General features: G+C 39.3%; 1 protein-coding gene across 1 annotated transcript in view; it reads right to left on the reverse strand.

Annotated features, from left to right (window-relative positions):
• The window catches only part of ELOVL4 (ELOVL fatty acid elongase 4), a 32,559-nt gene extending 17,457 nt beyond the window's left edge, over nt 1-15,102 (reverse strand). The window contains exon 1 of the mRNA XM_054568845.1: nt 14,854-15,102. Coding sequence (XP_054424820.1) covers nt 14,854-14,953 — 100 coding nt within the window. The 5' untranslated portion in view covers nt 14,954-15,102. The remainder of the gene's footprint in view (nt 1-14,853) is intronic.
• Between the last annotated feature and the right edge of the window lie 1,066 nt (nt 15,103-16,168).

Raw genomic sequence — 16,168 nt, forward strand, 5'->3', positions numbered from 1 at the left:
AGAAACATTAGTATGATCAGCAATCATAGAATTTTATCTGTATTAAAGGCCATGTAATGTTTATACAACTGAATGTGTGTCAAAATTCACAAATAATTCACTAAAAATCAGAGTTAATTTTATTACATGTAAATTATATCTTATTAAATAAAAGTGGGAAGGAAAATCATCCATCTCAAGCGGGGCTTCCCTTGAACATCCTCCACCCATAGATTTTTCTTAATTGAAATTACTGAGATTACATTCAATAAAAGTATGTAGGTTTCAAGTGCACCATTTTACAACCCATCATCTGCACACTGCATTGTGCACTCACCATCCAAAGTCTAGTCTCCTTCCACCACCGTTTATCTCCCATTTACACTCTTCCACCTTCCCCCACCCGCCTCCCCTCTGGTACTCCCCATACTGTTGTCTATGTCCAGGATCCACCAACAGGCTTTTATTCCTAACCAGATTTGTTTCTTAAAATCCCATATCCTGTTAGATAGAATAGATTTTCAAGTCAGACTCTCTGCCTCTTCTGATCTAAGTAATTTGGGGGAGGTTTTTTGGTCCCTGACCTCACAAAACTCATTCTGTGTTAGAGGAGAAGACAGACATGAAAACTCAATTGCTTTGCAGGTTAATGAGCGCAATATCAGAGGCTAGTCTTAAAAATAATGTTAGGACACAAGAGAGGAGACAAGGTGAACTTTAAGGGCAAACATTTGAATTGTTTCTTGAAGAATATAACAGGAATTTGACAAGCAGACAGGGAGAAAGATCTTCTTACGGATAAAACCATGTGTATAAATAGCCCAAAAGCAAAAAATAAAACGCTTATTTTTAGCAACTAAGCAGGCCTGAAGTCGAGGATATAAACAAGGAAAGATATAAGGAAATTACTGAAGATTTATAGGTCAGATCAGACCTGGGAAAGTCTTATAAACTACGCTGAAGAGGCTGGAATTTATCCTATAGGGAATGGGGAGATATTTAACTGGTTAAAAATAGGGGATCACATTTGGCTTTTATAAGATCATGGTGGAGGCAGTGAGAGACAGACTAAAGGGGTTATGTCGAGAGGCAGAGAAACCAGTTAGATCAGTTGTTCTCAAACATCTGTCTGTTGCTGGACTGCCTACATAAGAATCATCGTCTTGTTAAAAAATAGATCCCTAGACCCCATCCCAGATCTACTGAATCAAAATCTCTATGGGTGGGACCCAACACTACGATCTCAAAGCGCCCCTGGTGATTCTGATGGGCAGCCAGACTTGGGGACCACTATATTGCAAGAAATGATGGAAACTGGATTCAGGGAGCTGCACTGGTGATGGACAATATGGGCAGATATGAAAGTTACAGGAATAAAATCTATAAACTTGGCGACTGATACGGATGTAAGAGTTGAGAGTGAAAGAAAAGTTCAGGATTACTCCCAGATTTCTGGCTTGGCTGCTGGCACAGGTGGTGAAGTCATGATCTGGGACAGAGCATAAAGGAAGAAGAGCAGATCTGGAAGATGATCAGGCGAGCTTTTAAACGTCTTGTGTTTAAAGTAATTGTGGGACACCTACATGGGGTACCCAGTAGGCTCTCAGCTGCAGAGAACTGCCAGGGCTGCAGGCACAGAGGAGTCTTTGGCAATGAAAATCATATCAGAGTTTGAAGTGACAAGAGGAAGAACACATAGAATGAGAAAATAAAATGAGCAAGAACTGAACCCTGCAGAACACTGACAGGAAGACTCGGGGGAAAAGAAATGGCAGCAAAGAAGATGAAGAGGAAGGAAAATATAAAATGACATCATGGAAACCAAGTGAGTAAGATTTTTCCAAAATGATGGGGTAGGCAACACACTCTACAGATGAAGAATCAACTGTTCTTTTCTTTTCAGTGAGGAACTAACTAATATGTCATAGAGTTCATGGGAGCTGATTAAATGTGAAAACTCCCAGTATATATGGATGCCACAAAGTCATTCCTTCTGCTGTACGCTATTTCCTCTCCACTCCAAATCTTCACACAAATGTATCTTATGTCAGGAAAAATCTGAGTCCTTCCCATTAAAAGTCAAGCCCTTTGATGTCTTCTAGGCCTTTTCTTCCTGATCTAGAGGAGTTCTCTAGGTTCTGAATATGGACTCTCGAGTCATACCACCAGCATTAGAATCCTGCCTTCCTCATTTACCAGCTGAATACACCTGAGCAAGTTACTTAGTCTCTCTGGCCTTATGGATGATAAACGGGGTTGTTTGGAGGAATAAAATATGTACAGTGTCTGACACAGAATAAGAGCTCATAAATGTTGATAATAATCATTATTATTGACAATAATCCAACCACTAAATCCTTTTCTCTTCCAAGCCAAAGAGTTAAACCCAATTTTAAAAAATTACCATCAATAATAAATCTTAGGGGAAGAGTTTAAATTGAGAAGATAGAACATTTTATATTTATTCAGGAGAGAAAATACATACCAAACCTAATTCTGAATTTTGAATTATTTAGAGAGGCTATTTTTTTAAACACCTCGTTTTAAAGAAAGTGAAAACCAGATGTAGTAAATAATAAAATACTTGTAATCCATCCAATAGTTTTGAAGTAACCCACATCCTTTAGAAACCTCTATCATATACAAATAACTATAACTAATTTTCACAAATTATCATTATGTATATTAAAGCAACCTCCTTAAATAGCTCTAATAGACTTCTTTCTTTAAGGCTGATATTTCTTAATGCTTTTTAGAACTCAAGATTTCTACCAGTCAGCATGAGCTTTCTTCCCAAATTAGTCTAAGCTGGTTGTCATCCCCTATCTAAAAAATATTAAAAAAAACATTTAATTTTTAGAACATCCAAATTCCTAGGCATAACAAGAAAGAGCACAAGATTATAGCAGGAAATACTCTTTATTGGGAAGGATTTGGGAAGTCACATTGGAGCAGAGGGAGTGTGGCGCAGGGAAGGGAGCCTGATATAAGAACACTGGGTTCCAGTTCGGTCCATCATTTTCTAGCCCAATGACTGTAAACCTGAAAGCCTCTGAGCCCCAACTGTCTCCTGCGTAAATTGGGGGCAATCATAAGATTACCCAAATCACAGAGTTGCCTTGAGGCTCAAACAGAAAACCCTCTGTAGGAAACTCCTCCCAACATTAACTCTTTTTGTATTTGAAAACATTAAATACGGATTTTTTCAAACTTCTAAAGCACACTGTGATTTATCTCTGTCATATCATGCAACTGACCTGTCACTGTCTGTCTGTGTCCCACACCAGACGGGGCAGGGGCTGTCTGTTACCTCCACAGCCACAAAGGCTTGCACAGCGGACACACCAAGCAAATGGCTAAGGCCTAGCAGGCTGAAAGAACGTCACAAGGTATCTAGAAAATAAATTATTACTATTTTGGCTACTGCTCCTGTGAGAACAGACATTCTGGACATTTCTAATCTGCCCCTTTGATTCAGCCAAAATGAACAACAGCTATTGATCAATATGGTTCTAAAAAATATATACTTCCTGTTGGGGTTAAAAAAACAAAAACAAAACCAACAACAAACAACTAAATGTTCTATAAAAATCCATGCCATTGTTTGGTTTTCTTAAGTATACTTTAAAATCAATAGCTGAAGAACATTTTTAAATTCTTCCTTTTCCATAATAGTACAGAATAGCAGATTATCAAAATCATTAGGAATACTCCATTCCCTTGCTATTCAGTGTGGTCCACGTACCAGCAGAAAAACATCTCCTGGAAGCTTACTAGCAGAAAATCACAGGCCTCACTCCAGACCTACTAGGCCAGAATCTGTATTTTAATATGATTCCTAAGGGATTTACACATTAAAGTCTAAGAAGAACTGTTCTAGTCTGCTCAGAAATGTGGGCCTACTTTATATAATATATAATCAAGTCATAAAAATTTGATTAATTTTGCCTAGAATCTACCTGAGTAAATCAGCTACTTCTTTCTCTTCTAACAGCTATGTCTATTTAACCTACCATAAACAAAAGCAAAGCACAAGTATGACAGCCAGTTAGAGACACTGAGTAGGTTTGGGAATACATTCAAGACATCAAGAAGTATATCAGACACATTATTCTCTAAAACTATTTATTCTTTAGCAAGTTAGAACCAACAGTGGCAAATCAACTCTACTTTTTCACACCTGGCTACTAATCACAAATATGCAAGTGATACTGTTAAAAATCTATTTGCCACCCTGGTCCTGGGTGGCTTAGTTGGTTGGAGCATCATCTCGTACACCAAAAGACTGTAGGTTCAATTCCTGATCAGGGCACATACCTGGGTTGTGAATTTGATCCCCAACTGATGGTGTGTTTCTTTTCTCTCTCTCTCTCTCTCTCTCTCTCTCTCCCCCCCCTCCCTCCCTCCCTCCTTCCCTCCCTCTCTCAAATCAATGAACATACCTTTGGGTGAAGATTTAAAAATAGTCCATTTGCCTTTACTAACTACATAAAAATAATGGTTACTTAATATCACATTGTGCACTAAAGTACCTGAAAGGCAAACTGCAGTCTTTTTCTTAAGAAGGTAGTCATGCCTTCCTCCCTTTATTTTAAGTATCATGAGGGCCCTTATCGAGATGTATCTCTGTAATGATGTCTACTCAAACCTTTGTCAAAGGAAATTGTTAATAAAAAATGTAGATAACTGTTGTCAAGAAGAGTCTGAGAAAGATCTTATCTCTATGACAGGAATAAACTAAATAGGACCATAAGGCCTCTTGTAGGTTCTAATCTAAAATATGCTTAATATATTCTGCAAGCCAAGAAAGAGTTTGGGTATCAGTGAGGTGAAAAGGGCAGAAAGAGAGGCAAAAGGGTATTCCATAAGTCAGCACAATGGGACAGGAGATGACCTGAGATATACTCTAGAAATAAGTACAGATTTGAAAATCAGTAAATGAATGAGAGTCAGACCAGTTTCCTATTTAGTCAGGGAGATGAGCATGGAAATTTCTGCTTTAACCTCTTGAGAACACAGGAAAGAGGATGATGGGTGAGCTTATAAGAGCACCTAGATGAATGTAAGGAAAGGGCAGCTCTGGCAGAATGCAGAGGTGGACCAGGCAGAAACTGAGTTACAAATGACAAAGACGTCCGAGTGCGATGGGCAGACAGGCCGGAATGGAGACCTTCACCAGCAAGGCAAGAGTAAGCTTGGTACCTGAAGGCAGGAGGCAACTAATGGCTGAGGGCAGTCTCCTGCAGGGTTGGAACCAGTTTTGTGGGACCCACTTGTAATAGTCACCAAAGAACCTAAAACAAGGAAGGGAGGAGTTACAAAGCAGAGGAAAAAAAGAATTTGGGTTCCAAGTTTCCCTGAACAGAGATTGTAATAATGGTGGAAAGTGAGAGAAATTATAATTCCCCTAAAAAGCAGGTAAATAATGATGGGTTCAGAGTCTGCAAAGGAAAAAAAACAAGATAGATGAGGTGAGTGAATTGATATGTGATTCAAGCTGAAGAATGATTACTCCAAAGTTTAATTTGGGTTAGTACTAGATGGATAATCCAGGGAAAATCAGTTTACTCCCTTGGAAAACGTGAATAATAGTAACTAGGTCAAAAGAAAGTAAGAATTAAATGTGATAATAAATATAAGCATCAGACACAGTGCCTGGAACTCAGTAAGCATCCAATAAATGTTCACTATTATCACTGAGCAATAAAACAGGATTTGTTGGATGAATAGGGAGGTTGCATTCCTGCGTGGGTCATTCACACAGGAAGGAGAAGATTCAATCCCAGCTCTGTTACTTTCCAGGTGTGCAGTTTTAAGTCTATTTCTTCATCACAGAATGGTTAAATACTACCTACCTTACAGGGATTCTATGAACATTAGATAAGATGTATAAAATGCATACTACAGCACTCTATAAACCACACGGTCCTATACTAGAAGCTCAATAAATAGCAGTGAGTTCTGCCATTTGCGGATGATATCTCTAAATTCATGGTTTAAAAAGAATGACAAGATGGTAAGGGAGGAGGAAGATGAAAATTAGACTTTTCGTGGTGAGCACAGAATGCAATCTACGGATGATGAATTACAAAGTGCACACTTGAAACTTACATGCTATTAACCAATGCTACCCCAACAGATTTAATTTTTTAATAACATATTCATAAAAGCAAGTTCATAGGGAAAGGGAAAGCAATGCCAAGGCGGAGGAAGATGTGGTACAAGAGGTCCTGGGGGAAATATATATATTTATATGGTACAGACTACATATGTGTATGTGTGGGAGGGGGGTACAGGAGAACGCTTCACAAAGAACACATATGCATGACCCATGGACCCAGACGATGGTGTGGGGATTGCCTGAGGGAGTGGAGGGCAGTAAAGGGGGGAAACTGGGACAATTTTTACAAATTAACAATAGTTTCTAGTTCTTGTATCATGGAATTTGGCAAACACTTTCATAATTCACTTTGATAAACTCTTTTTAAGGTAATAGTTACTCCATCACATGGAGGTCAACTTCATCTTCTCAGGCAAACACCACTTTTTATATTGTATATGGCAATTATACTATATATTCTATATGGCATAAATTTATTTAAATAAATATCACTTTTTAATATAATCTTGTATAACAGCCTTTACAGTCCCTTTGAGCATTTCAGATGTCTTTCTTTAGATTATCTGTAGTGGTACTATGACTTTGTTCAGGTTTAGTATTCTAAATAGTGATACTATATAGATGATATTGTAGGTAGGATCAGGTAAAATAAGAGATGATACATAGATTAGAGAGGACTGATTATTGCTTTCCTGTCTGGCTGGTATGATGGGGAGACAAAATGGCCTGTTGAGACCCATTTCCAATACAATGTTCATCTTCAAGTTATTGAGCCTCTGTGACACTCAGGGACTTCTCCACATATGGAAAGAACAATGCCTGCCAGACCTAACTCCCAGGGTTGTTGTGAAATTCTTGGTACAATTGGAAAGCAAAACATAAAGGCAAAGTTGTTTTCCTTCTTGTCTGCTACTTTTTAGCCCCTTCAGACTTATGTTAAGGCAAAAGGTATGCTTGCTCTGTATAAAGCCATTTTACTATAAGCCTAAAAAGAAAAGAATCAACTGATTTACCACTGAACACTGAAGAAAGATCATTTCTACAGGTGCTATCATATTAATTACATAACATATTAAATTCATTTTTATTGTAATAAAAAACACATACATGTACCACCTTAGCCATTTTAAGTGGATAGTTCAATAGTGTTAAGTTCATTCACATCGTTGTGCAACCAACCTCCAGAACTCTTTCTTCTTGTAAAACTGAAACTCTATACCCATTAATCAGCAACTCCCCATCTCCTCCTCCCCACCCCCAGCCCTTTGCAACCCCATCTACTTTCTGTTTCTATGATTTTTTTAACTACTTTAGAGACCTCATGTAAGTAAAATTAATCAGTATTTGTCTTTTTGTGACTGGCTTATGTCACTTAGCATAAGGTCCTCAAGGTTCATTTATGTTGTAGCATGTGTCAGAATTTCTTTTCTTTTAAGGCTGAATAATATTCCATTATATGAATGTACCATATCCTGTTTATTCATTCACTGGACATTTGGGTTGCTTTCACCTCCTGGCTATCATGAATAATGCTGCTATGAACATGAGTATATAAAAATATAGGAAATTCTTTAATACATATCTTGTGCCTAAGTTTTCATTTGATAAACAAATAAAAATGAAAGCAGAGAAGCTTACTCTTGATTATTCCAGTTCAAAATCACAAATGCATTTATGTGATTACATCTAAAAATGAGTAACTGATTTCCTTCGATGACTTAATGCATTTGCATTTCAAATTCCAATACTTATATTTTAATTAAAATGTAAAGTGTAAAACAAATTACATTTTGTGTAATAAAATGTAAAATGTAATTACAAATAAAATGCCACATTGAAGTATTTGTTTAAGAATGGCAATATTTTATGAAGAAAAATATAGGGCAAAAGATTTTTTTAAATTAACCTTTTAATTAAGGAACATACTCATGTTAAAGCCATTTAGTTTCTTCTGTTTTCTCCATATTCAAAGATCTATATATTTTTAGGAATTTTACAAAAATTTTAAACCACACTTCCAAATTTAAATTAAAAATGCCAAAGATAAAGTGCTTATAATTGAAAATCTTTTGTAATGATGTATGATAAAATTTTACATTTTTATAGAAAAAAAGGTTAAGTTTAAACTATAGAAGATATTGCTTCAGGAAATGTTATGAAGATTCAATAAAGTGGCCTTAAAAGATCATTTAGTTTCAACTCTCTCATGTACAGGTACAAATATGAGGTCCAAAGAATCATAAATGACTTGTCCATGACTATGTAACAAGCCATCCTCAGCAGTTGCATATTATATAATAAATGTAATGTACAACTGTATACATTGTATGTATAATGTACAATGAACTTATTCTTTAATGTTATTGTTACAGCTTTTGACAAAACAGTTAACTCTTGGTTATTCTAGAAGGCTATCTAGATAATTAAATAGAAACAGTATTTACAGCAGAATCGTGTGCTATAACAATGGTATGTCACAGCAGGAGCTTAAGTGTCTATATCCTTCTGTTTTTCTATTCCTTTACCTATTTCTTATAGAGCATATAAGAGAAAGTAAAAAAGTCTAAATATGAATCTGTTACTTTTACTATTCGGACAGCACTGATAATTGTTTTGTTGGAAAGATTGTAATTACTGCATAGAATGAGGTTTTTGAACTATTGCTCAATGTATGTTTATCTGAAATCGCCTTACATATTTAAGAATTTTAAGAAGTTACACCTATAACCAGAGTTTTAAAACTGGGTGAGACCTCAGAGATTACTTAATTCAACTCTCTCTATTTACAGATGAATAAAGTTGAGGTTGGAAAAGCAAATGGACTTGCCCAAACTCCCAAAGTTAATTAGCAGGAGATCCCGGACTAAAGTTTAGGTTATCGAAATCCCATCGAGTGTACCTTCCATCGTCTATTCCGTGCTGCCCTCCCCACTTCCGCACACTACACAACACTGCATAGGCAAGGAAGAGGAAAGGAGAATCATGTCTGATTATAACTGTTTTATGCTAATCAATGATTTAGCGGTTTGATTCCTTCATTAAATTTAGTCAGCATTAATTGAATTTATGACTAACTTATGATGAAAATCATTTTTAAATGTTTTCTGTGATTTAGTGTAATCCAAAACCTTATCAGTGTTTAGCAACCAGGGTATCTCACTATTTGAAATCATGATAGCTTAAGTAGGCCATCTTCTCAATCCATAGGAAATTAACATGTGTCCCTCCCTAGCACCAGGGAGAAAAATACAAAGTGAAAAGGTAAATAATAACGGTTCAAACAGTTCAAGACAATAAAGTCACAGAAAGAATGGTATGAGGAGGGACAGGAGTAATTGCTGAAGGCAATGGGATCACATGAAGCAATCAAGGTCCTAGGGTACCATGGCCAAGAAAGGCTTTATAAAGGAGGGGAACTGTGCTGGGTTCTGGTGAAAAGCCATCTGCAGAGGCAGACTTGGAAAGGGCAGCGGGACACGCACACAGTTCACTCAATGGGGAGCTATCCAAGTTGGCTAGAGCTGCAGGTCTGTGGGCAGGAAAATACTGACTAACCAGGTTAGAAAGAAAATTTGGAAACTGGTTTTGAAAGGCTATGTATTTCCTCCCTTCTTTTTTCTAAAAGTCCAATGTGATGTTTAAAATTTTTCCTCTTTTATTTAAGTCATTTTTATTGTTACTCTATTATGACAGTTGTCCCATTTTTTCCCCCTTTGCCCTCCTCCACCCATCCCACCCCCAGCTGGTGAGAGACAAATACCATGTGATCTCACCTATAAGAGGAACCTAGTGAACAAAATAAACTAATGAACAAAATAGAACCATATGATTTTTTTAAAATATATTCTAATACATTCTCCTTCCAAGGGAAAATAAAACAATAGCACCTTGATTTGTTAAGGAGAAATGCGCTGATAATGAAAAGGAAAATAAAAGAGCCATCCAAAATGAGAAAAGATGAATTGTTATGCAACTCTTCTCTGTTTGCTAATATATGTTTAATTTAAAATAAGTGACTCAAAATAGTAAATGATTCAAACCCAAAATAATATGTCAATAACATATCATTCACTAATGACAATCTCATATGACTTGAGAAAAAAGTAAAACAAATTGAAATTTAAGAGGATGACCAACTTCTTTGCGGCCCTTAAGATCACAAAAGCATTGTCTAATAATGATCTGTGTAAGTGTTAAAACCTCTTCTCTCTAAGCCAAACAAACTGTAAAACTGTGTCCTGAGACCAGTTTTCGAATCAGCATTGTTTTTACCCTCTTACAATTCTACCTGTGATAAGATTTCTACTATATGCTGTTGGGGAAATGGACAAAAACTTCAGCCACTGAAGTCCAGGACTCTACCACCTAAAACCAGGCTCTGGTGAAGGGAAAAAAACAAGAACAACCAACCAACTAACCTAACAACAACAACAAAAAAAAAACCCCAGAAAATCCTTAAATGGCATGGACCTCTTAAAATCTTCAGGTTAGTTATCAGAGAAGGATAATTCTAAAGCCTCATGGAAAACACCGACCAAGGGAGCTCCCATGTTAGGAACTGGTAATATTATACTTATTTGTCTTCAATTAGCTGCCTAGAACTTGGAATACCTTTTCTCAGAGAAAAACTGAAAATGGTGACTGGGTTCCCAGACTAATCCAAACCAACAAACAAAACCTACTTTTGACAGTAACAAAGGTGTGTACATTAACTGTGATAAATAATAATCAAATGAATGTAAAGATACCATACAATGTTTAAAACACATGCTTCTTCGGGGCCTAGCAATCTCTGGAACAGACCTGCTTTTAGCCCAGCTTATTCACGCTGATTAAAGGTCCCCTCCCACAAGCCCCCAGCTTTGGCAAACCAGGTGACTCTCTGACCCTTGAGCACACCACCAGTTTCCAAGTAGTCTCCAACAGCATCCACAGCGGCTTCACATGATTACACACATTCTAAAACAGAGCTTGAATATTCTTGTCACAACTCAAGACTGTAGTACCGGTAGAAGGAGAGATGAGAAGAGTAGAGAAGGACTTTTCTAACCTTCCCTGGGCCCCCGCTAGGCCTGGCTGATTGGTCACGCTAATCTCAGACCATGGCCTTGACCCTTTAGACTTGGAAGCTGCATGAAGGCAATTAATGATCCAGTGTTCTCATTCTCTTCCCAGAGCCCAGTACTGTGCCTGCATATGGCAAGTCATGTGGAAAGAATTTCTTTTTAAGCCTAGTCTCCAAACTTCACCATCATTCTTCCTCCTTCTCTACCATTCATCTCCTTCTCCCTTATGCCCCCTCCAAAGTAAATTTAAGGATCCAGCAAGGCTGGCCTTTTATGCTCTAACTTAAACTCCCAAGTAGACACAAATTTTTCCTCAAAATGTTGGACACTATATCTGCAAACAGAGAGCAATGCCAGCCCCCCCCACATACATACACATACACATGCATGTGCATACACGCTCCATGAACAATGGCTGTTTAAAAACATTAATTAAAAAAGAAACACAGTAATTCAGGAGAGAGTTGGTCTTACTGTGGGAAGGCTATTAACTATTATTGCAGCTATTAACTCTTTAGATGTTTTTATGCTAAATGTCAGTTACACAAAAGGTTACTAATAAGCATTTATTAAAATAATGAATGAACACAATGGATGATGTAGATAATTTGGGTTGTTACAGATTTGGGGAATATTTAGGTTTGTCAGTTTACATCTCTTGATTAGATATTCACTTTGAGTCTAGGATACTGGTCCTAAAAATTTTAATATACTCGTAAGTAAAAGAATAGAAAAAACAAACACATTGCCATCAGAGTACCTGCCTACTCTCATACCACAAATTGGTGCAAAGTCCCACATCACTCTATACTCTCTTACATAATATAAGCCAAGATTACTTGTTTAAAATATTTAAAAAGATAATAGTAGATGGAAGTAAAAAAGTTTTTGTTATTTTTCTAAAAGTACGACTCTTTCAAAATTTCAATTCAATGTACAAAGTGTCAACAATATAGTAAAAGTAACATTTTATGTGTTAACACACTATGGACCATACGCTGTTATTTGCTAGATATGTGCTGTTGAAAAACCCGGTTTTTATATATTGCTTTGGACATGTTTTATTAAATAGCATTATTTGATAAAATAGCTCAAAATAATACTTTTGCAGATACTGTCTGCCCTAAGACAAAAATCTCTTGGATCATCAAATATATTCTACAGATCTGTATTGTTCCTATTATAACAGTCCAACGTAGATACAGGTTATTTACACTTAGAAATCTTGGGGGGAGGGGAATATTTAATGAACTAATAAAACTGAAAGATAGAAGCACAGCCAGTTCTGGGGATGAAAGCACTCAAGGACACAGAGCTCCACTCATTTCTTGCTCTCCCTGAATAATCTGTAGCCTTTCACAACAGTCACCACTATTTCTCAAGACCATCTTTCTCTCCACCCATTTTTATTTCCCCCCTTTCCAAATATCTGACTCATCAACTTTTTCTTCAGCCTCATCTAACAGGCTTGTTTTGTACTTTGAAACTCCTTCACCCAGGTTTTCATAAAATTACAGTGAGAAGTGATCCTCTTGGAATTGGATCATTGTTGATGAGTCAAAGAAAAGGTACCTGGAGAGCATGAAAGGGAGGGGATGAGGCAATAAAAGGAAATGGGACACCATAGGCTTCATGTCTGTCCTGCCTGAATCTGAAAAATGCGCCTCCTTACACATCAGCAAGGCAGAACAGGCTGTATCCCACTAAGCCTCTAAGTTAGTTAAGAAATACCATCTACCTACACTAGGTAGCTGATTACAGAAAGCAAGGAAGCAGTCTCAGGTTTCGTAAGTGGATAGCGAGGGAATGGGTGAATACCTTCCCTCTGACCTGCTAGTGGGAGGTCATTTGGTCCCAGTGGCTACTCTCACTCCTCAGTCTTAGCCCAGAATATTATTTTATGTCTTCCCATGCAAGTAGCAAGCTTTCACATAAGGCAACTGCAAAAATTCCCCATTTCATTTGTGATGTTTTTTATACAAACATCATTAGGAAGGAATTAACCATCATACAAAGGTATATTCTATCTTTGCTCTCAAGTCACTCTGAGACTCAGGAGGTGGGAAGGGAATGACAGACAGGAATGAGAACTCCTGGGCGTGGCTCTGGCTATATGGAGATTGGAGGACCATGACAATGTTTGAACTCTAAAGTATTCAAAGTGCAATTACGTGCCACAGAGCTTGTCTGATGTTTGGCTCTGCACAATTGTGTAATGGGAAACCCTGATGCAATGTTTAAATAATCAAAATCACTTCAGAGATGAAGGGAAGCATATATATATATATATATATATATATATATATATATGTATCTTTCCCAGGTTTTGTAGGTACAGCATAACTTTAGTGTAACAGTACGCAAAAGAAAGACTTGAAAAGGAAAAGCTTCATTAAAAACTTTTTCAACCATTTCCAACTGCAATGGCTAATTAAATAGCTTCTCTGTATCAAACTTGAGAACTTATGAAAAAGAATACACTCTTCAAAAGAAGTTAAAGCCACATCAATGTCAAAGAATCATTTGTCTCACCCAGAAATAATTATAGCAACACATTTATATTATATATCTCATGCATTGTAATGTATTCATGCTGTAACTACTACTATTCCATTTACTCTAACAGATACAAAAACTACAGGAATATATTATAATTTCTAGGAAGGCAGAGTCACAATGTGCAAAATTAATTGCGTCCCCTGCTGCAACGCAGTGCAATACTGCAAAAGGACTAAAAAATTGAAGTAAGATCATTTCTAAAATCCTGTTAATTTTCATTTCAAAACTTTTAAATGCCTTAAAACCACACCAACTGAAACAACTGGACAAAATACGTGGGGAAATGTAAAAATAACATCACAATAGCTTCTGCTAGAAGGGCTGCATAAATCAACCAACGGACAATACTGTCAAATACACTGTAGCAACCATAGGGAAAAGTTGGCTGATTTAAGAAAACTGTATATGTAGGCTTCTAGGACAACCTCTAGGTGCTGCTGTAGAGACCCCCTTCCTAAACACATTGCTTTCCTAGTGTTTTAGTCCCCCCTCCCCCAGACAGCACTGCACTGCGCAAAGCCATTATAAACAATCACTTTCAACATATTTACTGTTGAAAAGCCTCACAAACTAACGTTCTTCGAGGCTCAGGGAACCAAACAATGCTTTTTGCTTTTCCTTCCAAATTATACTATATGAGCTAGACAAAACATTAGCAGGTTAGCAGGTTGTGTCAAAGCAACCCGGAGGCCAAAGAAGCAAAAACACAGCTACCTCTGGAGTTCACGACCCCCGCCCCCGCCCGAGTTCTCCATATGGAATATTACTAAATGTTAAAAATCAACCCTGTGCATAATTTAGGGCTGTCATATGAGATCTGGAGAGGTGGCAATATAGGATAGGGAGGTTCCTGAGATGAGCTCCACGCAGCACAGGCTCCATCTGATATGTCAGCTACTGCATCTGAGAAACTGATGAGAGATGGTGGAAGCTCAGAGGAAAATCGTGCGAGCGTGGGGGGTGGAGGCGCAGAGGGGTGGTGAGGCCTTAACGTTCGGAGCAGACTAACCAGTGCCCCACCGCGGTCCCCGCGCCCGGGACCTCCTCTGACCGACAGCATCCCAACAGCCGCAGGGGGCTTGTGTCTCCCAAAGGGCCGGGCGAGGACGGGGAAGCCAGAGGCTTTACCTGTGATCGACCAGGTCCAGCGGTAGAACTCCACCGTGTCGTTCAGCGCCGTGGACACCGCATTCAGGACACTGCCCTGCTCAGAGTCCAGGATCCCCATCGCGGCGATAAGCGGGAGCTGGCGACAGCGGGAAGAGAAGGCGGAGACCCCGCGGCAGGGTAGACTTCGAAGGCAACAGCCGAGGGAGGGAGCGAGCGTCGGCTGGGATTCCCTCTAACGGCGGCGGCCCAGGTGCGTCTTCTCCTCCTGCTCGGGGCGCCGCGGCAGCGGGGACGCGGCGGCGGCAGCAGCAGCAGCGGCAGCTACCGGCCGGGCGATGGAGCAGGCACCGTCAAGGGTCTCAGGAGGAGGAAGAGGAGAAGCTCCTGCCGTGAGCGCCGAGCGCTGCACCCGTCTGCCTCCTCCTGCTGTCGCCGCTCCAATCTCCTCGGCTGGCGTCACGTGGACGCGCGCGGGGCGGAGGGGCCTGCGCGCCCCTCCTCCCGCCCGCGCGCGAGGATTCTTGCGAAGGGATGCTGCGGCGGGGGGCGGTGGCAGCCCAGTCGGCGCAGGCGCGCGCCGCCCCGCCCCGGCCTCCTGGTCCGGGCCCCTTCCCAGGTCGCCACCTTTCCCCGCAGGTCTCCCTGGGCTTTTTCTCCGCCTCCCGCCCCGGCATCGAGCCCGGCGGAGGAGTACGCAGCCGTCCCACGAGTGACCTTGCATCCGCCCCGGATACATCTTAGGAAACACGACGGGGGATAATGGGCGTTTTGTGCTGAAGGGTGAAGTTGGCGAGGTGCGTTCGTCCTTACCTGTCATTCACTTTGCCTTTTCTTGGGTTCTCTTTCCTTCACCCCTGTCAGTGCATGCTTGCCACCAGGACAAGGGAAATGCACAAGTTATGCCTCTAAACTCGTGCAGCTACAGTGATGGAGAATGGACCTAGGGGTCTTCCTATTAACAAATTAATAAATACAGTGCAGAATCCGCGTGTGCGAAAGGACTACTTGAGTTAATAAGCGAATATTCTGCTGCGGGACGACAACTCTAACCCCCACCCCCGCCGACTTTTCAGGGGTCAACTTTAATTTGAATGAATGTTTGCACTTGTTCTGTAGAGCCTTTTAATATACATGGAATAATCAAAGAGACATAATTGTGCTAAATTAGGCCATTAGGAGATCAGAGAAGAGGGAGGACCAAAAAGGTGCCTTATATAGTTAAGAGAGGTCAGCTTGGACCTGAAGAAAATAAGGTCAATCTAAAAGGACAATCTAGGCAAACAAGGAAAAAGTAACTTTTTAAAAAAATTTGTTTAGATAATAAGGTGGGAGG

The sequence above is a fragment of the Pteronotus mesoamericanus genome, unplaced genomic scaffold (assembly GCF_021234165.1).
Source record: "Pteronotus mesoamericanus isolate MK-2021 breed Mesoamerican mustached bat unplaced genomic scaffold, CSHL_Meso_final contig_20, whole genome shotgun sequence".
Lineage (NCBI taxonomy): Eukaryota > Metazoa > Chordata > Mammalia > Chiroptera > Mormoopidae > Pteronotus > Pteronotus mesoamericanus.